The 24063-nt window shown below is 38.3% G+C and overlaps 2 protein-coding genes across 8 annotated transcripts in view; both read right to left on the bottom strand.

The window, feature by feature from the left end:
* The window catches only part of LOC127942563 (myosin heavy chain, fast skeletal muscle-like), a 139966-nt gene extending 122873 nt beyond the window's left edge, over positions 1-17093 (bottom strand). For 2 of the 7 annotated variants that reach the window (XM_052538365.1, XM_052538366.1), the window contains exons 1-37: positions 16359-16519; positions 16014-16226; positions 15783-15926; positions 15548-15704; positions 13170-13197; positions 12962-13076; positions 12791-12883; positions 12635-12698; positions 12434-12532; positions 12247-12350; positions 11916-12054; positions 11715-11833; positions 11442-11591; positions 11183-11353; positions 10801-11107; positions 10479-10549; positions 10307-10394; positions 10110-10227; positions 9882-10005; positions 9234-9370; positions 8890-9145; positions 8562-8804; positions 8302-8478; positions 8053-8198; positions 6144-6234; positions 5642-6031; positions 5442-5568; positions 5222-5340; positions 4946-5142; positions 4680-4863; positions 4433-4598; positions 4218-4342; positions 3772-4080; positions 3458-3661; positions 3237-3362; positions 2924-3094; positions 2736-2840 (exon numbers count right to left, since the gene is read on the bottom strand). In XM_052538365.1, the coding sequence (XP_052394325.1) occupies positions 2736-2840; positions 2924-3094; positions 3237-3362; positions 3458-3661; positions 3772-4080; positions 4218-4342; positions 4433-4598; positions 4680-4863; positions 4946-5142; positions 5222-5340; positions 5442-5568; positions 5642-6031; positions 6144-6234; positions 8053-8198; positions 8302-8478; positions 8562-8804; positions 8890-9145; positions 9234-9370; positions 9882-10005; positions 10110-10227; positions 10307-10394; positions 10479-10549; positions 10801-11107; positions 11183-11353; positions 11442-11591; positions 11715-11833; positions 11916-12054; positions 12247-12350; positions 12434-12532; positions 12635-12698; positions 12791-12883; positions 12962-13076; positions 13170-13197; positions 15548-15704; positions 15783-15926; positions 16014-16214 (5565 nt within the window). In that variant the 5' untranslated portion in view covers positions 16215-16226; positions 16359-16519. Of the gene's footprint in view, positions 1-1772; positions 2184-2305; positions 2438-2553; positions 2650-2735; positions 2841-2923; positions 3095-3236; positions 3363-3457; positions 3662-3771; positions 4081-4217; positions 4343-4432; positions 4599-4679; positions 4864-4945; positions 5143-5221; positions 5341-5441; positions 5569-5641; positions 6032-6143; positions 6235-8052; positions 8199-8301; positions 8479-8561; positions 8805-8889; positions 9146-9233; positions 9371-9881; positions 10006-10109; positions 10228-10306; positions 10395-10478; positions 10550-10800; positions 11108-11182; positions 11354-11441; positions 11592-11714; positions 11834-11915; positions 12055-12246; positions 12351-12433; positions 12533-12634; positions 12699-12790; positions 12884-12961; positions 13077-13169; positions 13198-15547; positions 15705-15782; positions 15927-16013; positions 16227-16358; positions 16521-17089 lie in introns of those variants that run through there. The other 5 variants (XM_052538361.1, XM_052538364.1, XM_052538367.1 and 2 more) reach the window with 5 other exon arrangements.
* A 4129-nt stretch (positions 17094-21222) lies between these two features.
* LOC127942569 (myosin heavy chain, fast skeletal muscle-like) lies at positions 21223-23825 on the bottom strand. Its single transcript, XM_052538374.1, has 10 exons — positions 23646-23825; positions 23416-23540; positions 22894-23202; positions 22580-22783; positions 22359-22484; positions 22046-22216; positions 21858-21962; positions 21676-21771; positions 21428-21559; positions 21223-21327 (listed from the first exon to the last, which is right to left on the bottom strand). Exons 1-10 carry the CDS (start codon positions 23713-23715, stop codon positions 21310-21312), a joined length of 1356 nt encoding a protein of 451 aa, XP_052394334.1. The 5' UTR covers positions 23716-23825; the 3' UTR covers positions 21223-21309.
* Positions 23826-24063: the final 238 nt, after the last annotated feature.

The raw sequence follows: 24063 nt of genomic DNA, 5'->3' as shown, positions 1-24063 counted from the left end.
CTAACTGAAAATGGTTCAGTCTTGGTGTTTCAAACAAAATTAAAGAACCTGGGAAGGATATTTGACACCCATTAACATTTGACCTCCATGCTCAGAACACTGTTAAATGTCATTTTTTTCATCTCAGAAATATTGCACGAATTCGCCCCATGCTGTCCTTTACTGTGGCTGATAAACCGATCAACACATTTGTCATTTGTCAAAAACTACCCTAAATAAACTGCAGTATTTCCAAAATTCAGCTGCTCTGAGAGGGACCAGAAATAGAGAGCATATCACTCCAATTCTGAAATCCCTAAACTGGCTTCCTGTCAGGTCATATTGATTCCAAAATTCTCATGCTTGTGTATAAGGCCTTGCATAGTTTGGCACCGAATGATCTATCAGATCTTTTAACAATATACTTGAAAACTCACTTTTTTAGACTTGCTTATCTGTGATTTGAAAGACGCTGGGGCGTGGGTATTGGTTTTCTGTACATAGTTTTTGATGTGTTTTTATTGTTACTTTTCTACCTATAGTTATTATTAATATAAAGCATATTTTTTGTGAAGGAAATATGAGTGGTATTTTGCATTTGCTTAAGTGATTTTTATGTGTGTTGCTGTTTTGTTGCTATCGTGTAACAATGTTGAAAACATGGCTTATGGATATGAATATTTCTGTGAATATATTAATATATTCCTAAGACGGCTCTGTGGCTATAATCATTGTGAGAATTGTAACTTTATCATACACAGTAGCTTTTCTTGTGAAACAACACAATTTAAAATGTGACTTTGACACAATGTGATGTGCACTGGGTAGTTTAAATAATGATACTATCCTATTTTAGCCATATAATTTTACATTTCATTTGCACTCACATTTTATTTTCCTTTGTCAGTGAAAGTGAGAAGATTGGACTTTATGTCTCTGTTGTATTATGTAAAACAGCTGAAGTTATAATGACTATTTTGTTATTTTCACTGAATTTTAAATTGAGGTTAATTTAAATCTGTACATTGGGTAGAAACATTTGTCCAAAGCAACTTACTTTTCATTCAAGGTATTTATAATATATTTTTTAGTTCATGTATGTCCTGAGAAGCTGTTATATTGTCTTCCAAGTAGATATCCAGCAATTAACCACAGTTTAAAACATCAGGGTTAATTAATCATAAAGGCTCCTCCCACACATTTATTTGAATGAGTTAATTATAACATTTACTTGAATACATTTTTGAATTTGATTTGATTCAATTTATATCGATCAATCATTCGAGAGAGGTGACAGTTGCATGTGTGAATTACTTGCGTCTGTGTGTCTCTCTATATAAACAATGAAGCTGTGAGTTTAGTTTCTTGATTTAGAGTGATTTACCCCCTCATTACTGAGAAATATAATTTAGCGATCCGGTAAGGTACAGGCAGTTATTCTCTTTTTAAAATGTGCATTCCAGACCACAATGTTGGCCTCTGTTTTTGCTTGTGAAAACTTCCCACTGCCAGTTTACCCAATTTTATCATGATTTTCTCAGGCCACATGCAAAATTAGATGAATTATTAAAGAGAGTATTAAAAAGTATACATAGGGATGGATGAGAGTTGATGACAATAACGGTTCAGTTAATTCCCCTCATTAGTAACATTTTCCCTGGGGGATTAATAAAGATAACATTAGTCTTATATTAATAATAATAATAGAAAGGATGCACAAACTGAAAACACTAAATCATTTTGTAATCTATTTTCCATTTGCTGTTTTCAAAAGGGAAATAATGACATGGATATTTACAGAGCAGAGGTCACCTTTTTATTTCAAAGAAAGAGATGGATTTTTGTGATGTATTATTTGGTTACTGTGTTATTTCTGTTTCAAAAGGTAGCAATAAATGACACTTTAAAATCTAAAGAGTATTTATGTGATTTTATACATTAGTAGTGTTGTGAAATTAATGATGCATAATATTCATGATGACCGTGAAACCATGATTTTTCCTCAGACTATAATTGTACCAACAAAATCTATAATCATTGCATGCCTACTTCCAAGATCTACCAGTTTCGCTAAAATGACAAAAACCAAGAGTGCCTTGAGAAACTGCATTTAATGCATATGTAAGACACAGCACAAGTAAGTCAAATTATATGCTTCCTTGTAGATGTGGTGTGATGGCTCATCTTCATTCTTCATCCTTGCTCTTCAGTAACCAAAAAGACATTTAAATTTAGAAAATTAAAAGCAATGTGATGCTTTTGATCCAAAACTTAAATATATTAATCATATTTAACATTCCCCCCCCCGCAAATTGTTTTACTATACCTTCCCAGCATCACGGCTCTTGGCTCTCAGCTTGTTGACCTGGGACTCAGAGATATCAGCGCGCTCCTGAGCCTCCTCCAGCTCATGCTGCACCTTCCTGTACCTGGACAGGTGAGTGTTGGCCTGCTCCTCCTGTTAGGATAACACCAGATATCCAACCCCTTTCAGAGCATTGCACTCATGGCACTAAATGTATTGTTTCGAAAATATCAAAACCTCACACTTAGGACATTTGACATTAAACTTACAGCTTCTTCAGCCTGGCGCTTGTAGGCCTTCACTTTCAGCTGCAGCTTGTCTACCAGATCCTGCAGTCGGATCACGTTCTTCTTGTCTTCCTCAGTCTTTGGGTAAAAGTATTGTTGATGGTCTTAGTTTACCTATGTAAATTATAATGAAATGTAAGTTTCTAAATCCTGTGTAGTTTTACCTGGTAGGTGAGCTCCTTAACTCTCCTTTCATATTTGCGAACTCCTTTCACAGCATCTGCACCACGTCTCTGTTCCGCTTCAACTTCAGCCTCCAACTCGCGCACCTTCAGTAGAGAGAGATTGATGTCACCTTTCAAATCTGTACCATAGACAGTTCATCTAAGACAGTGTTTAGCTTGTAATTTACCCTGGACTCCAGTTTCTGGAGCTGTTTCTTTCCACCCTTCATGGCAAGACTCTCAGCTTCATCCAGACGGTGCTGCAGGTCTTTGACAGTCACCTCCAGGTTCTTCTTCATCCTCTCCAGGTGAGCACTGGTGTCCTGCTCCTTCTTCAGCTCCTCAGCCATCATGGCAGCCTGAAATATGAGCCAATTCAAATAAACTAGCCAATATAGACAGGAATGACTTCCATGAAGGTTCCCTTTGTTACCAAATGCAGATAAACAAAGTCAAATAACTGTTAAAATTAGAATAGAGAAACAGAATCTTAGCGCTCACATCAGTGATGGCCTTCTTGGCCTTTTCCTCTGCATTTCTGGCCTCCTGGACTGCATCATCCACCTCTCCTTGAACCTGGACCAGATCAGCCTCAAGCTTCTTCTTGGTGTTAATAAGACTTGTATTCTGTGGGATTTAAGCAGGTAGTTTATGTAGTCTACATTTAACTAAACTCTGCTCTCATGTAAACTTAATTTGCTCAGGGTATAGTTTTTCTATACTTGTGAGTGCAGCAGTCCCACACGCTCGCTGGCATCCACCAGCTCCTGCTCAGCCACTTTGCGGCCTCTCTCTGTTTGCTCCAGTGCAGCTCTCAGCTCCTCAATCTCTGCTTGCATCAGGTTATTCCTGCGCTCCACCATGGCCACCTGCTCCTTCATGTCCTCCTGTCCTCTGACAGCTTCATCAAGGTGCAGTTGGGCATCCTGTGGCAATGTTCTTTAGTTGTTAGTTGCAGGTCATTCTCAGTTAATTCATGTATAATATTATCATACATTTAATATGCGTTTCAATTCCTCATTCTTCAGAGAGATACCTTGAGTTGTCCTTGGACGTTCCTGAGCTGTTTCTGGGCCTCAGCAGCCTGGCGGTTTGCATGACTCAGCTGGATCTCCATCTCATTCAGATCTCCCTCCATCTTCTTTTTGACTCTCAGGGCATCATTCCTGCTCCGGACCTCAGAGTCCAGAGTGCTCTGCATGGAGTCGATCACTCTTTGGCTGTTCCTCTTGATCTGTTCCATCTCCTCATCCTTCTCAGCCAGCTTCCTGTCAATCTCACTCTTCACCTGGTTCAGCTCCAGCTGCACACGGAGAATCTTGGACTCTTCATGCTCCAGGGTGCCCTACAAGACAAAAATGACTATCATAAATAACAGCATATGTAGGAAATTAACGGTTTTAAATCAATCCATATTCAGTGTTTTAATATCATTAAAATAAATGGCATTATAATGTTTGTACTGAACTAAAAGAATGTCACCTCAGCTTCTTCTAGTGCAGTCTGGATCTCTACTTTCTCAGACTCCACAGTCTTCTTTGCCTTTTCCAGTTCATGAATGCTCTTTCCAGTCTCTCCAAGCTGCTCAGTGAGGTCAGAAATCTCCTCTAAAGGATTTTAAAAAGCAAAATGTAAAACTTTGTTTTAATGGATCTCTGTACTTATATCCTTACTGAAGGAATAAAAGTGCAATTTACGTTGCAGATTCTTGTTCTCCCTCTTCAGTGTCTCAAGGTGATCAAGAGCTTCTTCGTAGGAGTTCTTCATTTTGAACAGCTCAGTGCTGAGAGAACGAGCTTCTTTCTGAGCACCTTCTAGTTCAGCCTGGCTTTCCTCATACTTCTGTTTCCACTCTGCTAGGACCTAGGAAAAAGGTACTTATTGTTAATTAGCCAAGTCTATGGATCCAGGTTTAGATTAGAAGATTATCTGCATCTTTCTCACCTTGTCAAAGTTTCTCTGCTTCTTGTCAAGGTTGGCAGCCAATGAATTTGCCCTCTCCACATCAATCATGAGGTCCTCTACTTCACCCTGCAGTCTCTGTTTGGTCTTTTCCAGTGAGGCACACTTGGAGTTCACCGCTTCAATGGATTCTTCAGCATCCTGCAGACGCTGGGCAAGCTTTTTCCTGAAGAGAGTGATATTAAATGATGAAATATTACTAATATTTGTGAAATTAAATGTAGTGTGCTGGAGACATTGTTATTTACTTGGATTCCTCAAGCTCCTCAGTTCGCTGGATTGCATCAGTCTCATATTTGGTTCTCCATTGGGCCACCTCACTGTTGGCCTTAGACATTCCCCGCTGGAGTTCAGCTTTGGCCTCTTGCTCCTCCTCATACTGCTCTCTGAGCAAGTCACAGTCATGACGGGCAGACTGGACCGCATGGGCCAGAGCATTCTTGGCCTGTAAAGCAGCATATTTTGAGTTTTTAAACCGTTGACCATCTATAGCATGGCTTGGTTTATAAAATGTGTAACTCTACCTTGACTTCTTCCTCAATATGCCTTTTGAGTTCCTCAATTTGCTGTGTATAAGCCTGTTTTCCTCTAGTTAGCTGTGAAACAAGTGCTTCTTTCTCTTCCAGTTGACGGCTAAATTCACCTTAGAGACAGGTTATAGATATTAAAATAAAATATAATAACAAAATCTTTTAATGCAATTTTTTTTTTACTTTTTTACATCTGAAGCTTAATATGTATTACCATTTTCAGTCTGAAGTCTTGCACGTTGTGCATTCATGTCATTCAGCTGACGAACATTTTCATCACTCTTGGTCTTGATTTCACTCAGCTGGTCTTCCAGGGTTCGGCACATCTTCTCTAAATTAGCCTTAAAATGTACAGGTTTATATGCAGATTTTGTAAAGATGTTTTTATATTTATTGATTCTCTAATGAAATTACCTTTGCTTTAGCCACAGCCTCCATGTTGCTTGTCAGGTCATCAATCTCCATCTTGTATTCACTCTTCTCCTTCTCCAGCTTCTGCTTGACCCGCTGGAGGTTGTCGATCTGTTCTCCGAGTTCAGCCACACTGTCTGCCTGCTTCTTTCGGAGAGCTGCAGCTGTAGCTTCATGCTGCAAGGTGGACTCCTCCAGATCACGACGCAACTTCTGGAATTCAGCTTCACGCTTCTTGTTCATCTCAATCTGAGCAGCAGTAGCACCACCAGCTTCCTCAAGCCTCTCGCTGATCTCTTCAAGTTCCCTGGAGAGATCAGCTCTCTGCTTCTCTACTTTGGCACGAGCAGCTCGCTCTGCCTCTATTTCCTCTTCCAGCTCCTCGATACGGGCCTAAAGAAAGAAAGACAAGGAGTTCTTTAGTGATCTTTGTAATGTTGGTTGGTTTTCACAGCTATGCAACTTCCTCACCATTTCACATCAGAAAGATTGGGGTTAGTGTTACCTGAAGTTCTTTGATCTTCTTCTGAAGCTGTGCTCCTAAAGACTGTTCATCCTCAATCTTGCTGAGAAGCTGACTTATCTCAAAGTCCTTCCTGTTTTTAAAAAAGTGTTTTGTAAAATGTGCAAAATACGTACTTTTTGTTAACCCTCTGGGGTTCTTCATTTATGAGTCACACTCAGGACCTTCGGGTCAAAAATGACCCAGAGGCCGGGATTCAGGTATACTTTTTTTCAGTAAAATCAATCAAATGTATTTTTGTTCAATAATATTTTTTCTTTCTTTTTTGGTGTTTTGAGAGAATTTTATGATAATAATGAATTTTTATGCAATAATTATGATCCATTTTTTCCCATTGAATTATAATAGAAAATTTATATATATATGTATTTTTATTTTTATTTTTATTAATGCTGTATTTTATTTAAAGTACAGCCAAAGCCTATAGAAAACAATTTTTGAAATTAGATTGGTGCCATCTGGTGGACAAATTAAGCATTTTATCATGCAATAGCACATTTTTACCACTAGAGAGAATGTTACAGCTCTCTGTAGAAAGGCTTGTGAATTCTAGTGATTTTTGCACATATTTGCCTATTTATTTCAGGTTGTGGATTTTAATATATAATCACAGATTCTCAAAGACTATTTTTGTCAAGTTTTTTTTTTTTTTTTTTTTGGTTGATTAAATGGTAATTTCAAGTGCCAGTTTTACTTTATAATACAGTCAAACCTGAACATTGCACTAGAAAGAGAACAAACGGAAAGCATTTTGTTACCCATTGTTTTAATTCTAACTTAATAAAAAAAATTACATTATTTAAATCATAACATATTTTTATTTACCTTTTATTATAAACATTTCCATTAAAATTATTTTTTGCAATTCAATGAACAGTAACTCTTCAAAATTGCCAACAGCAATTATGAACAAAAAACAAAAATAACAGCAAACGTATTATCATTTTCAAACAGTACATGTAAATGGAAAATAGAAAATAAAAAAAGTGTCACGCTGGGCCTGGGTCGCTCGAATAGGCCTGGAGGTTACTAGGGAAGAATTCCATCCTTTGACCTTACTCTGTTTGTGCGTGTGTGCGTGCGTGCGTGCACACGTGCTTGTGTGTGTGTGTTTGTGTGTGTGTGTGTGTTCAAGAGAGAGACATGGTGTGTGACTTTTGCATTTTGGATCCAATGTCTCCCCTTTATTTGATTCATTGATTTTATTTCACATATTCTCACATATCTCTGTTACAGTTTCACCAGTCTCATATTTCCCTATGTGTGTGTGTGTGTGTGTGTGTGTGTGTGTGTGTGTGTGTGAGTGAGTGAGTGTGTCTATTTTGCAACCTTGATGGCTTACAGCCTCATGCTTTTATTGCTGTGCACTTTATTTCTTACATTGATGAATAATTTCTTTTATTTCACACATTTCCCAAAATTAGCTTTTGCAATGATACTTTCATTTGTGTGTGTTTTTGTGTGTATAAGTGTGTGTGTGTGTGTGTGTGTGTGAATTTTTTTGTCTGTTTTGCACTCTTGATGTTTTAGAGATTCACCCCTTCACTGTTGTATGCTTTTTTTCTACATCGTGGCTGATTTGTAGATTGTACACACAAAAAAACTCAGTATTTTCATATTTTTGCAAATTTCCCATTCATTTCCTATGGCGGGTCATTTTTGATCCGAAGACCCTGAGTGTGACTATTTTTTTTACGACCACTTAGACTTTTAAAATCCTGTCCCCAATTTTTTGGGGTGTTCATATACCAAGTACCAAAAAAGTCACCAAGTTTCGGACCATTCCGATGAAGCTACGATTTGTAACATTTTTTTAAAAAAAATCTTCGGGTCATAAATGACCGAAGAACCCCAGAGGGTTAAATGTGTAATTATGCAGACATCTACTCACTTTTTGATCTTCTCATCTGATTGCTGTTTTTCATTCTCCAGGTCCATTATGGACTCCTGGGCCAGTTTCAGATCACCCTCAAGCTTTCTCTTGGCTCTCTCAAGGTCCATACGGAGCTTCTTCTCTTGCTCCAGTGAGCCCTCAAGCTATTGTTAAAGAAGATTTAGAATTAAAATCTGGTATAGAGCAACACATTTATTTTCTTACTGATTCATAATCTTACTCATAGACTTATGCCAAGCATCTTACATCGTCCACTTGCTGCTCAAGCTTTGTCTTAGCTTTAGTCAGAGTGTTGACTTTGTCTTCCTCTGCCTGAAGGTCATCAAGAGTCTGCTGGTGTGCCTCTTGGAGGGCTTTCTTCTCTTTGGTCAGCTTGGCAATGCTCTCATCCTGAGAGGCCATCTCCTCTGTCAGGTTTTTCACCTAGATGGATGCATTGTTTACTGCTTTCATTCTCAAGAGCCTGAATCACAGTCAGCAGTATGATGATGTCAGAAAATACTGACTTTATTTTCTGTAGCATGTTTCTCCTTCTCCACTTTTGCCAAGGTGAGCTCCAGGTCATCGATGTCTTTCTTCAGCTCGGAGCATTCATCCTCCAGTTTCCTCTTCTTGGCAGTCAGTTCAGCATTGATTTCCTCCTCATCCTCCAGTCTCTCGTTTGTATCTTTGAGTTTGGCCTCGAGCTGGATCTTGCTTTTGATGAGCCCTTCACATCTCTCCTCAGCATCAGAGAGGTTTTCAGATTCCTGTTCATTCACATGGATATATTTAATGACTTATGCTCATAGCTGTAGGATGCTTATTGGCAAAAATGAGAGCTGAAATACTCACAGCTGTTACTTGCAGCTGAAGGTCATTTTTTTCCTGAAGAAGTGACACCATTTTCTCCTCAAGCTCCTTCTTTTTAGCTAATGCCTTTGCCAGATCCTCCTTCATTTTTTCGTAATTCTCCTTCATTGCTACCATCTCTTTCTCAGTCTCTGCACTCTTCAGAAGAGGCTTGATCTTGAAGTAGAGCTTCATCCATGGCCAATGTTTGACATTCATGAATGAGCGGATGTTGTATTGGATGGAATAAATTGATTCTCTGTGTAAATTGTAATCAGTAAATCAGTCTTTATAAATCTGTGGTACCAAACAGTTGTAGTGCAAATATCTTTCTCAGTTTATTGTACCTCCTTTCCATCATTTTGACAAACTCTTTCCTCATGACGTATCCACGGCACAAAGCCTGAGTCATGGTAACCAGCAGTGCTAGTTTCTCATCTCTCATCTCCTCAAGAGCACCCAACAGACCAGCTTTAAAGAACACCTACAATAAAATTTGGAATATATAAGCTGTAGTGCTGAAGATGCCAATATGTCAGCAAATTTGGATGTTTCAGTAATTCTAGTCAGAAAATTATATTATATTCTGTGTTATACTACAGAATGACATTCAAGAGAATTCTGTCATTTCTTTTTTGATGCAATAATTTGGGAAGGCATGATAATGTCCAGTACACAAAATGGGGTCCACATGGAAATGTTTTGTTAAATCTGTTGTGGAATAACTTGACTAGCACAAAGCCTAGAGATTCAGGATAAATTTGAACACAGACTGCTAACCAGACCTCATCAGCACATGCCTGACCTCTTGTGTTTAAATGGCATTTCATGTTTAACTTCCAGTGCAAGGCCATCCTTCCTCAGACTGTTGCAGTACAATTGGAGTCATTGAATTCTCTACAATTTAATTGTGTTGTAATAAAGTCCAAATTTAGCAGGGAATTGTGGAAATTGGTTTTGTTTTGTCCATGTAATGCATTTGTGGAGAAGCTTACCTTGGTGTGTCCAAACTTGTATTGGGTGTGGTCCACATCAATAGAGCCCAAGAGTTTCTCTGAAGCCTTTTTGTTGTCAATAAACTGTCCCTCAGGGATCACACTAGCATTTAATACTTTGTATCTAGAGGACATTCATGGAAGAGTTGTTCTTATAAAACATGTAAAATGGTGAAGATCATGTGATGCATCATCTCTAAGTAAGATGTTGCAAAAAGGTGTCTTTACCTCTGCTTGAAGTCACCGTAGAGGATTCTGCTGGGGAAACCCTTCCTGCAGATTCTGATACCCTCCAGCACACCATTACACCTGAGCTGGTGGATAACCAGGAAGTTCTCCATCAGACCTGCAATGCAAATGTTTTTAAGGTTCCAGAGATATTTTCAAAACTTTCATACATTTGAGTCTTCAGAGATCAAGTTTACCTGGAGTCTTGGACTCATTAGGAATCAAGCAGCGCACAAAGTGAGGGTGAGTGCTCCTCAGGTTAGTCATCAGCTTACCCAGGTTCTCCTGTGAAAATGTTTATGCCATTTATTCCAGTGTTTAATAGAGAAGACATTCACATCCTTCATTAAAAGAGAGAATTATGTTTACCCTAAAAAGTGCAGACACCGTCTGGAAGGAACCACCCTTCTTCTTGCCTTTCTTTCCACCGCCACCCTCAGCTGTTTTATAACAATGACAGAAGTTTTTTTTTGATCTTGTGTTGTTTTCCATTAAGCCCCTTCACTGAATCTATATTTAAATCTTGTTAAATCTAATTGTTATTTTGCATTTATTTACTTCATATTTTAAATCTGTGGCCATGTAGATTGTTGCGTTCTGATAATCTTATTGTTTTCTCAGTTTTTGTATATGCATTGATCTTGTACATAATTAAAATACAAAGGAATTCAAGGACTGCATAGGTTTGTACCTTCAGCAGCTCCATGAGCGGCATACAGGAAGGCCAGTACTTTGAGAGATGACTTTTGGTAAAGTTGCACCACAGAGTCGTTCAGTGGATCCTTGTTCTTGTCCAGCCAGCCGACAATGTTGTAGTCCACAGTGCCGGCGTAGTGCACCAGAGAGAAGTGGGCCTCGGCCTTACCTTTGGCAGGCTTGGGCTTCTGGAAGGCAGGAGTTTTACCCAGATGCTGATCATGCAGCTTGTTTTTGAAGCTTGTGTCTGTTGCCTTGGGGAACATGCACTCCTCTTCAAGGATGGAGAAGATGCCCATTGGCTGTTGAAGAAATATACAATCTCAAGTACAGACACAATGTGAATAGTAAATTTAATTTACAGAATTTCCTCTTACCTTCTCAATGAGCTCAATGCAGGCAGCCAAGTCCATACCAAAGTCAATGAACTCCCATTCAATGCCTTCTTTCTTGTATTCCTCTTGCTCCAGAACGAACATATGGTGGTTGAAGAACTGTTGCAGTTTCTCATTTGTGAAGTTGATGCATAGCTGCTCCAAGCTGTTGAACTGATAATTCAACAAAAGCAAGTTCTCACTGCCTACTGCAATCTTTTATATCTTGATTCTTACAGAGACATTAATGACTGATGCTCACATCGAAGATTTCAAATCCAGCGATGTCCAGCACACCAATGAAGAACTGTCTAGGCTGCTTCGTGTCCAGCATCTCATTGATTCGTATGACCATCCACAAGAACATTTTCTCATAGACAGACTTGGAGAGTGCAGAGACTGCGTTGTTCACCTGAGAAATTCAAAGATCAGTGTAATTGATATTAAACTTTACTTTCTGTATGGTGAATTTATTTTATGAATGTCTGCAGGACATTTCTAGGTTTATTCATCTATTGAGAAGGTAAGTGATCACCTGTGGGACTGTCTGGCCTTTGGTCACCATCTCATTCCCAACCTTCACTCTGGGGAAGCACAGAGCTTTCAGCATGTCAGCGGAGTTGAGGCCCATGAGGTAAGCGATTTTATCGGCCACTGAGGACGTACAGATTCATGAATTATTGTTGCTAATGAAGTCAATGTTTGCATGCTAATAAGTGCTAATAAAACACCTTACCCTCAGTGCCATCAGGTTCAGCCTGCTCCTCTCTCTGCTTCTGTTTGAACTTCATGTTCCCATGATGCATCACAGCACCTGTTAGCTTGTAGATGCTGATTTTCTCATCAGCAGTGAAGCCCAGAATGTCAATGGCAGTCTGTTTTCACAACGACCAAATAAATCACATTTTTTATTATAGAGCCAAAAGTGAAGAGTCTTTTATATTGTAAGTCTTGCAGTAATCGGTTTATGCTGATGTTCTTTCTTTTAATTTAATGTCAAATATATTGCCTGTAATCTGAAAATACTGCTGCTACTACTAAAAACAATATTGCAGTTGTCCACATACATCTGTGGCAATGAACTCCTCGACATCATTGATGCTCTTGACAGTGATTTCACCCTGGCTGACCATTGGATAGTCATAAGGGTTGGTGGTGATGAGCAAGGCCTCTATAAAGAGTTGATGTGCAGCATGTTAACAGTGCTCTTACACTAGGAATTAACTGAAACACACAATCCTGTGGATTTCTCACCGAGCAGCTCTGGCTTGTGTCCAGTCATGAGCTGGTAGAAGATGTGGTAACTCCTCTCAGCCGACAGCTGGAATGTCACTCTTGACTTTTCTAGCAGATCTGTAAAAGTGGTGGAAAAAGTTCAATTGAGTTCAATTGATTAATTTGTTGTTGTTAGTCACCAAATGATAAAATATTTGGCTTAAAACAGTATTGACTCACAAGTTTCAATATCAGCTGAGGCCAGTTTTCCAGTGGTGCCAAAGTGAATCCTGATGAATTTACCCTACAGAGATTGAAATCAGCTCAACTGTTTGGAAGTTTTGAAAATGTGACTGATGTTGTACAATGCTGTAATGATTCATAGGTGCAACTTACAAAACGAGAGGAGTTGTCGTTCCTCACAGTCTTGGCATTACCGTAAGCCTCCAGCAGAGGGTTTGCTGCCACGATCTGATCCTCCAGTGATCCCTAATGTAATTGAAGGGCAGTAGATAGTAGGTATAAATACTTTCATCAATAACACGTCTAGAATAAGTGTTTACTAACCTGCATTTTTCCAGGGACTGGCTCCGGCTTCTTTGGTCCAGACATCGCACCAACAGTTGCGAAGTACTGAATGACACGTTTTGTGTTCACAGTCTTTCCTGCACCAGATTCTCCACTGGAGATTATTATGAGATCACCATTAAGTCATAAATCTTCAATTAATTTATATAACTGTAAATCACTTAATTTCAGCAGAGTATTTACTCACGTAATCAGGACAGACTGGTTCTCACGATCTGAAAATAAAGCAGGGAATATTAACAGAGTAAAAAAAATGTAGCACTTTTGGTATAAAAAGTTTGTAAAAAAATATGTACATTTTAATACATTAATGGGTTATATTTGTAACATTATTAATATTCAATACTTAATGTAAATGCATATAGAAGAGGTTCGGAAACATTTTATGCAATAATACGGGTCATATTTAACCCTTGCATGTTATTTAAAAAAAGTTACACTGTGGTCCTTAAAGGAAAATAATCGATTTCAAAAATATTTTTTTACAGTTTCATTTTAAAGAAGACAAATGGCAGAATATTGTTGAAGTTAAGGTCTAAAGTTTAAAGAGGTTTTAGTTTATAAGAAGTATTTTATGAAACATGTTGAACTCTAAACATGTTTTCTTGAAAGTTGTGGAAAATCAAAGCCGTAAATAAAAAAAAAAAAAAAATTGTTTCTAACTTGACGTTGATGTCTCCAAAATTTTAGCTTTTAGTAAGATTTTGTTTGGGCACAGTACCAAACTTTTTCCATTAAATGCCAGAAAAGTTGCACTGCTAAACACAGCGCTAGGATTTGTGATATGCAGAACAGTATAATTAAACAAACTTTGCACACACACACACACACACACTTTTGTTTTTGTGTAAAGTGTGTTCATCCCATAGGTGTAATGGTTTTTATACGGTACAAACTGTATATTCTATGTCCCTTCACCAACCCTACACCTAACCCTAACCCTCACAGGAAACTTTGTGCATTTTTACTTTCTCAAAAAAACTTATTCTGTATGATTTATAAGCATTTTGAAAAATAGGGAAATGGGTTATGTCCTCATAAGTCACCCTCTCCTTGTAATACCTGTGTCATACCCATATCATTATACAGAGTTGTATCCTCATATGTCACAAAAACATGCCCCCCCACACACACATTATTTTTTCTAACAAACTTACAAACCACTTTGTGACATTCATACAGTACCAACACACCCACACAAATATATATCTGCATATTTTTTCCAATTAGGTCTATAATGCAGCAAAAGCAGAAACATAAAAAAGTGAGTATTTGATTTATAGGCCAAACCTGAGAAAATGGAACCATTTGGTAAAAAAAATAATTTTGAAGCCTAGCCAACAGAATTAAAAGACTGCATCATTTTATAGTCAAATGGCCTGAAATTTAAAATTGGATTATTAATGGGTTTCAATGTGGACATGGGTACCTACTGAAAAATAGATGTATTAAAGGAAACAAGGCTGATATGTAAAAATTCTAATGAAAAAACACAATTGTGCCAAAATGTATGCTATTTGCATTAACAAGGGCAAAATGACTATTAAATAGTAGTCGTTATAAGGCACTTACCAATTAGCAAGCAAAAAATTTAACTTAGTTAATAGTTTACTAGCTAGTTAATTTAGGGTTTAGTGCTTTTTGTATGAACTTTATTTTTTTCAATCAATCAATTAATCAATCAAGTTTTATTTATAAAACACATTTAAAATCAACCTTGGTTGGCCAAAGTGCTGTACAGTAAAATAAGAGAAACAAACAAAACAAGACAAAAACATAAGTTACGGTACATTAAACGCTTTTTAGTTTTCAGCAAAGATTTGAATTCAGCTAGTGTGGAGGCTGATTTAACATGTAGTGGTAGGGTTTCCACAGCTTAGGGCCAACTACTGCAAAAGCCCGATTACCTCTTCGTTTTGAGCTAGATCGTGGAACAGCCAAGAGATGATGATCCCTTGATCTGAATGATCTTGATGGATTATGATTGCTAATTAAGTCGGAAAGGTATTTAGGGGCCTGGTTGTTAAGAGATTTGTAGACAAATAATAAAATCATTGGAACAGTGAGTAATATAAATTTAAAACCTAATATTTGAATTAGCTTATGCATCTAGACAGGCTACATTAGGCAACTTTTGGCTCTCTAGCAGCTGAAGCATAAAACTTAAAATTATTTGTGAAGGAACACCTTCCACTGCATTTAGTATTAGCCTGACCTTAATTTATTTACAAATATGAAGTAAACACACATAAACAAATGAAGGAAGTATGCAGTTTCTCATGAAATCTGATTAAACAGCTTTAAAATGACTAAGAATTATTATAGATGTATCATAGTGATTCCTGGTAATGTATAAACATTATGGATTTATCATGTACTCTTTGAAATGTATTTGATTTTGAACTAATAAAAGTTACATACTGTAGCTTTAACAATGCACAGTCACCTGTTTGTAGAAGATAAATTATACACTAATACTTTATATAATGTAGTTATTGTAAATTTTTTTAATTTGTCAAAGTCCTTCTTGACTTTCATTTCGTGACACTTCCAGAGTCCACTTACCAGTGAGCATGAACTGGTAGGCGTTGTCGGAGATGGAGAAGATGTGAGGTGGGGCTTCAATCCTCTTTTTGCCTCTGTATCCACCCACAACAACTGCGTCGTACACTGGGAGCCACTTGTAGGGATTGACAGTGACGCAGAACAAGCCAGAGTAGGTCTGAAACAGAGATAGAGAGTCCAGTTTTCAGGGCTGCCGTCCCATACCAGGAATAAAACATGATTTACTTAAACTTACATAGATCATCCATGCTGCGTAACGCTCTTTGAGGTTAAAAAGCACAGCAGGCTCATTGAGGTGGGTCATCATGGCCATGTCCTCAATTTTGTCAAACTTGGGAGGATTCATGGGGAAGATTTCATCTTCTTTTACTGTGACAGTCTGTAATGAACATTGATTATATTTTTTTTGGACACTATTTATCTGATGAAATTTAACCTCTGAAGATTTGATTTCCATGATACTTACTTTCCCACTGTGAGTTTTGACGGTAGCTTTGCCACCCTCTTTACTAACAAGAGTACCCTTCAGGTACATCTCATCTGCATCTACCACAAAGAACGCCGTTTTGGCATCAAAGGGGGTGTTCTGAGCCTCAATTCTCTCTCTTTCTGGCTTCCGGAGGTAAACGGCCGCCGGGCCGAAACACTCCATCTCCCCATCTCCCATGATGGCACTTCACTGTGGAGTAAAGTATTCACCTTAACACTGCTTAGTTTTTACCTCTTTACTCTGATCAGGTGTTCATATTATAAGCTGGACATCTTGTCATAATAATTACAATATTTTAATCAGCTATTTGTATTGGTTTACCTTTTATGATGCTCCAAGAGGAAAATAGCAGCTGTCAAGTAATGGATTCTGAAAAAAGACCAAGAGGTAGTTAGAAAATGTTATTTGCATCTTCCATTATCGGTCAGTATACATCCTTTAATTCAAGGACACATAGTTGTTCTACATTAATTCTTTTTTAAAAAGCAAACTGACAAATTAAAATGGGCATTTCTCCCACCTTTGCCTGGTCGCTGTAATCTTCGGGGGTTAGGGGCTGCCATTTATATAGTGTCATTAATGAGCACTCAGCAGAATAGTCCAGTCGGATTTGGTCATGTTATTTAACTTGGTGTGATGTTTCTCTGTGCTATTGGGAAATAGGAAGATGATGTCATTCATTCAATACGAGGAATAGTGTTATATTGGTGCACACAGACAATGGTGTTTGGTTAATAGATATGGCATAAAAGTTGTCAAACACTGTCCTTTTGTTGGTTGTAATTTCCTTATTAATATGTTTTTTTCTATGCAAATGCACTGCCAGTTTAATTTGATGTCACTAAGGTCCTATTTCAGTGTAGCATCTTTAAAATAAATGGAACTTGGCTCAGAAGAGAAACTATCAGATCCAAAGAAGCAGTCAAATGTCACCAGTATTCTGTTTCAGGTGACAGCAAGACTTGTAACTAATAATTTATGTTAGTTAAAACCTTTTAATGACTTTAAAAAGCATATGTGGCCTCTTAAATTTCTAAAGTTTTAAAAGCTTAATCTGTAGCATCACACAGTGCTTTGATCATGGTCATGAATTCGTTGATTTGCCTTGAACATCTTCATAGAAGTGTTAGGCATGCAGGTGTTTTGGGGATAAAGGTGTGTTTTGTGATAAAACCATACAGCAGCTCTGTTGTTTCCTCTTGTTCATTTTCATGCAGTTCAGCTTTGCTGCTGGTCCAAGAATTCTCCCATCTTTTGCCAGCAGGATATTAATTATTTACTGTCAGAGATGGACTGTGACAGTTTATCCTTCCAAATGAAAAATAATATCTCTAACAGGTTTTTTATTTTTATTTTTTATTGGGCAATTAAATCTCAGTAGTCATGGCATGAAATAAACTGGACTCATAGTGATATTATGACTCTCAAAGTTATAAAGAGCATGTGCTTTTATGGAGAAATCATAAATATAGCACAGCAAGTGTTGCTGTTTTGTATTACGAGGGTTAGGTCACTTATCCATACAAGTAACAGCAAAGACTTGAAGGGAACAATCAGTAAGTCTTTTGCTTCATTTACCTTAAAGTCAAAGTGCTTATTTGAATGTTGACAACTTGACATTTATATTTTTTGAAAAATTCCTAGTGATTCAAATATATTATTTTACTGTGTTTTACATTTTAGGTTGCAGGTTGAGTTTCAGAAGGGTCTGATGTTCTAGCTTGATTTAAATGAGCATTGTTATAAATGAGTCTTGTTTTATCTTATAACACATGGTTTAAAAGTGATATATTGAAACTACTTTTTTCTTTTTGTAAGGAACTGGCAGTATTTTTTCTATGCTTAGCTAAATATGTGTCTTCTGCTCAAATGAAAAAAAAAATATATATATTGTGGCTTGCTAGGATCCATTTAAGTACAAATTACGTATGATGTGAACATACAATTAAAACTCAGTTACTACTGAATGCCTTGCTCTTTAAAGTGTTGCCTTTTTTATGTAAAGATCTATTTCTGTCTGCTGGGTTGTGGTTATGTCAATGCAAATGTACAACCAGCAGTGAAAAGACTATGTTCTTTGTGAAAAGTCATGATTATTACATTGTAGTGATAATTTGGTACCCAGGGTAGAAGAACATGTTGCAGAATCCATTAACTGTGCTAACCCTGTGCTAAATTTGTCAATTTCTGATCATTTTATTCCAATTCAAATACCAGATCAACTGGACGTGGCCAGTTAAAACCAAATTCCAACTGCTGAATTGAAAGGGAACTGATTCTCCGATTCTGAATTTTGCCTAACCCTGGCACATACATCCAAATATTAAACATGAGATTTAGGAAGTAGGGAGCAGTTTCTTAAATGTCGTGTCATGTTTGACATGACTGTTTCTCCAGCATGAAGTCAAGTCAAGTCACCTTTATTTATATAGCGCTTTTAACAATACAGAAGTGTCAAAGCAGCTTTACTGTGTTAAACAGAAATTTTTTTTTCAAATAAACAAATTTCAATTCTGTTGTAAACAGTCAATTATCCAGTTAAAGTCAGTTATTTTCAGTTGATTCAGTGATGTATCATCTTGCTCAGTTCAGTTCTCTTCCAACAGTGCCTGTGTGGTCAAGTCTATAATATTGCCAAATTTTAAGTGTCCCCAACTAAGCAAGCCAAAAGGTGACACTGGCAAGGAACCAAAACCCCATCAGTGACAGAATGAAAAAAATATATATATACACCTTGGGAGAAACCAGGCTCAGGCAGGGGGTCAGTTCTCCTCTGGCCAGACACAACTAGCATGTAGTGATTTGATTCCAGCCTGCAACACAAGTCATACTGTGGGCTGGCATCACACAGACCATCCATCCAGTTCCTTCTGCTTCAAGATTGAATACATCACACGGTGATGTGATGTAGCTGGCCACAAGGTGTGTGCAGAGGACTCGTCTGGTTCTCGTGGTATTGTCCTGATGGCCATCTAGTTGACGAGGTCTTCGCTGAGGATCATGTCTCTAGTGCTCATCTAGTTTTCATAGTCTCTGCTGACATTCAGGGCTGTAGAGGTCATCTCTTGGTGCTGATCCACCATCTGGACTGGATCCTGGTGATTATGGTGACCTTGGAATTAGAATGAAATAGACAATACATTTTCGTGTAATTGAATGTGTTCCCGGTTCCAGATGACCTACTTAATACAGCGTAACAATCCTTTTACAGATTTTAGTATATAATTTACATGCCAAATTATAGTGATGGGTCTTTAATCTAGATTTAAACTGACATAGTGTGTCTGCCTCCTGAAAAAAGCTAGTAGTTTGGGTCTTTTAACTAAATAGGAAAAGAATCTGCCGCCTAAAGTTGATTTTGATATTCTAGGTATTATCAAATGTCCAAACTATTACAATAATCTAACCTTGAAGTAATGAATGCATGAATTATAATTTCTGCATATGACATTGACAGCATGGAAAAAGGCAGTTTTACAAATGTCAGAAATGTGGCTTTCAAATGAAAGTTTGCTATCAAATAGCACACCTATGGTTCCTAACATATGACAAAGAATCGACAGAGCAGCCATCAAGTGTTATGCTGCATTTCCACCGAAGGAACTTTACCCAGGAACTAGGGACTTTGGCCTGGTACTTGGTGTGTTTCCACCGCAGGAACCAGGAACTAAATAAAGTTCCGGGTAAAAAAATGCCCCTCAGAAAGTCCCTGCTGGCGAGGTAGTACTTTTTCAAAGTTCCGGAACTTTCGGGGGCGGGACTGGGGCGCTAAACATCCTGATTGGTTGAGTTCACAAAGCATAGGTTGAGTTCAACCACCATTTATTCTGATCATTTTTTAAATATTACTGTTATTGTGTTATGAAATGTAATTTTAAAAGTATTTCAGGTGAGTTGTCTGTATTCAATTTATCTATATGTTAAAATGAAAATAAAAAAGGCAAATTTATATAGTATTTTGTTTCATTGTAATGGCTGTATATACACATATTCCTGAACTAAGTACATAAGTGCACAAAGTCTGAACTACAGAGAATGCACGTCCAAAATCAGCGCACTTTGTATTGAGAAACGCTCGCAGACCTACATCACCAGTCTATTTGCCTAATCTTCCCGGTACTTTAGACCGCGGTGGAAACGCAGAAAGCAACAGGTCTGGGGGGAAAAAAGTTCCTGGAGAAAAAAAGTTCCTTGTACAAATGTTCCGGGTAATTTCGACGGAAACGCAGCATTGGACAGTGTTCTAGGTTACTACATGCGGAAGTTTTTGGTCCAGTAAATATGCATTCTATTCTGTGAATTGGTATGTTTTATTGGGCCACAAAGAAATATAGAGCTGAGTATCATCAGCATAACAGTGAATGCTAACACCATGTTTCCTGATTATATCTGCCAAGGGTAACATATGAAGCGTGAAAAGCAATGATCCTAGTACTGAGTCTTGTGGTACTCCATTCTGTACTTGTGATCGATCCTTGTGAGAACCTATTTAGCTATTGATCTTAATGTGGAGTGTTAGTATACTTCCTCTCACTATGATAGTTCTGAGGCTTCCACTCTGTGGGGCACTGGAATAGTTATGCTTCACTCACTTTGTTCGATGGCTGGTGGATTTAGGGATGTTCATTCCTTTGAGTTGACTCAGGTCAATTCTTGGGCACTCATCCCTTCAGCATGCTGGTGTGGCTATTGCATTCCCCATTGCAGCCCCTACGAGCTGGAATGAGATGCTGCATCTCTTTGCCATGCCTCAGGTATTCCTGCTTAGATCTCCTTTGGACAAAGAGGTGTATGAGGTCTTCCACAGGTGCATTTTTATACTTGCTGTCACACAAGTAGTGACATTATAGGCTGCCACCTGCCAATGTCAAGTTCATTGTCATTTCTGCATTCATGCTTTAGACAGTGGTCACACTGAAAGCATTCCCCCATAGCGACCACCTAGGGGATGCAATGTCTAGTTCCCTATCCTCAGGGAACCATGGTTACATGCATAACCTGAGATGATTATTTGTAATGAAATTTAGTCTGTTTCCCGTTCTTCCTACTTTTTTGTTTTTGGGTTCTTTTTTGTTAATTTTGCAGTTGTGTTCTTTATCAAATCGTGCCTCATGGATTGTCTTTTACAACAGTGATTGAGTATGTGATAAAATTTCAAAGTGGAAAAAATAAATGGAGAACAAAGTCAAATTATGCCTTTTTAATGGACACAGGAAAACTCAGCACAAGTCAGTCATATTATATGCTTGCTTGTAGGTGTAGTTTCTTGTCTTCATTCTTCATCTTTAGTCTTGAAATGCAAAATAATATAATTTGATTTTGTTTAAAATGTTTTTAAAATGTTATGCATAAAAAGTTAATTTCTCTACATAATCATCATCTGTTTTTACCTTCCCAGCATCACGGCTCTTGGCTCTCAGCTTGTTGACCTGGGACTCAGAGATATCAGCGCGCTCCTGAGCCTCCTCCAGCTCATGCTGCACCTTCCTGTACCTGGACAGGTGAGTGTTGGCCTGCTCCTCCTGTTAGGATAACACCAGATATCCAACCCCTTTCAGTGCATTGCACTCATGACACTGAATGTATTGTTTAGAAAATATCAAAACCTCACACTTAGGACATTTGACATTAAACTTACAGCTTCTTCAGCCTGGCGCTTGTAGGCCTTCACTTTCAGCTGCAGCTTGTCTACCAGATCCTGCAGTCGGATCACGTTCTTCTTGTCTTCCTCAGTCTTTGGGTAAAAGTATTGTTGATGGTCTTAGTTTACCTATGTAAATTATAATGAAATGTAAGTTTCTAAATCCTGTGTAGTTTTACCTGGTAGGTGAGCTCCTTAACTCTCCTTTCATATTTGCGAACTCCTTTCACAGCATCTGCACCACGTCTCTGTTCCGCTTCAACTTCAGCCTCCAACTCGCGCACCTTCAGTAGAGAGAGATTGATGTCACCTTTCAAATCTGTACCATAGACAGTTCATCTAAGACAGTGTTTAGCTTGTAATTTACCCTGGACTCCAGTTTCTGGAGCTGTTTCTTTCCACCCTTCATGGCAAGACTCTCAGCTTCATCCAGACGGTGCTGCAGGTCTTTGACAGTCACCTCCAGGTTCTTCTTCATCCTCTCCAGGTGAGCACTGGTGTCCTGCTCCTTCTTCAGCTCCTCAGCCATCATGGCAGCCTGAAATATGAGCCAATTCAAATAAACTAGCCAATATAGACAGGAATGACTTCCATGAAGGTTCCCTTTGTTACCAAATGCAGATAAACAAAGTCAAATAACTGTTAAAATTAGAATAGAGAAACAGAATCTTAGCGCTCACATCAGTGATGGCCTTCTTGGCCTTTTCCTCTGCATTTCTGGCCTCCTGGACTGCATCATCCACCTCTCCTTGAACCTGGACCAGATCAGCCTCAAGCTTCTTCTTGGTGTTAATAAGACTTGTATTCTGTGGGATTTAAGCAGGTAGTTTATGTAGTCTACATTTAACTAAACTCTGCTCTCATGTAAACTTAATTTGCTCAGGGTATAGTTTTTCTATACTTGTGAGTGCAGCAGTCCCACACGCTCGCTGGCATCCACCAGCTCCTGCTCAGCCACTTTGCGGCCTCTCTCTGTTTGCTCCAGTGCAGCTCTCAGCTCCTCAATCTCTGCTTGCATCAGGTTATTCCTGCGCTCCACCATGGCCACCTGCTCCTTCATGTCCTCCTGTCCTCTGACAGCTTCATCAAGGTGCAGTTGGGCATCCTGTGGCAATGTTCTTTAGTTGTTAGTTGCAGGTCATTCTCAGTTAATTCATGTATAATATTATCATACATTTAATATGCGTTTCAATTCCTCATTCTTCAGAGAGATACCTTGAGTTGTCCTTGGACGTTCCTGAGCTGTTTCTGGGCCTCAGCAGCCTGGCGGTTTGCATGACTCAGCTGGATCTCCATCTCATTCAGATCTCCCTCCATCTTCTTTTTGACTCTCAGGGCATCATTTCTGCTCCTGACCTCAGAGTCCAGAGTGCTCTGCATGGAGTCGATCACTCTTTGGCTGTTCCTCTTGATCTGTTCCATCTCCTCATCCTTCTCAGCCAGCTTCCTGTCAATCTCACTCTTCACCTGGTTCAGCTCCAGCTGCACACGAAGAATCTTCGACTCTTCATGCTCCAGGGTGCCCTATAAGGGCAAAGGGAAAATATTTCTATCATATTTCATTGTCAAAAATGATATAGCCTCTGTGATTCATGGCAATCAAATAATTTATGAGTTATTTAGAAGAAAATATTTAGCAGAATTCTATAATTTAAGGTTTTGAATCGCTCCATATTCAGTGTTTTAAATTATTCAAGCAACAGTGTCATTGCTAAAATAGTAGAAAAGGAATGGCACCTCAGCTTCTTCAAGTGCAGTCTGGATCTCTGATTTCTCAGACTCTACTGTCTTCTTGGCTTTCTCTAACTCATGAATGCTCTTTCCAGTCTCTCCAAGCTGCTCAGTAAGGTCAGAAATTTCCTCTAAAAGGTTTAAAATTAGAAATCAGAATTGTAATTAGAATTGTAAAATTATGGTTATATTGCTTTTCTCTTATAAATAATCGTTTACAAAAAAATGGCATTTACGTTGCAGATTCTTGTTCTCCCTCTTCAGTGTCTCAAGGTGATCAAGAGCTTCTTCATAGGAGTTCTTCATTTTGAACAGCTCAGTGCTGAGAGAACGAGCTTCTTTCTGAGCACCTTCTAGTTCAGCCTGGCTTTCCTCATACTTCTGTTTCCACTCTGCTAGGACCTAGGAAAAAGGTAGTCATTGTTAAAGAGCCAGTAAGATGAAAATTCTAAGCTTCCTATCACTGTTTATAAGTCCTGTACAATAGGTTTAAATCCATCCAAGGTTAAAAACATTGTCATTTTGTCAAAATATAATTTTAAAATTACCTCAATTCTCAGAGATCCCCAAACAGTTCGCGCGAAGCTGTTCAAAAGATTCAGTTTCCTTAAACCCCACCTTTCGGTAGCATACTGTGTTCTGATTGGTCAACTA

Source organism: Carassius gibelio, chromosome A22 (genome assembly GCF_023724105.1).
Source record: "Carassius gibelio isolate Cgi1373 ecotype wild population from Czech Republic chromosome A22, carGib1.2-hapl.c, whole genome shotgun sequence".
Classification (NCBI taxonomy): Eukaryota; Metazoa; Chordata; class Actinopteri; order Cypriniformes; family Cyprinidae; genus Carassius; species Carassius gibelio.
The sequence above is the reverse complement of the archived record's forward strand: the minus strand, read 5'-3'. Positions and strand labels throughout refer to the sequence as shown.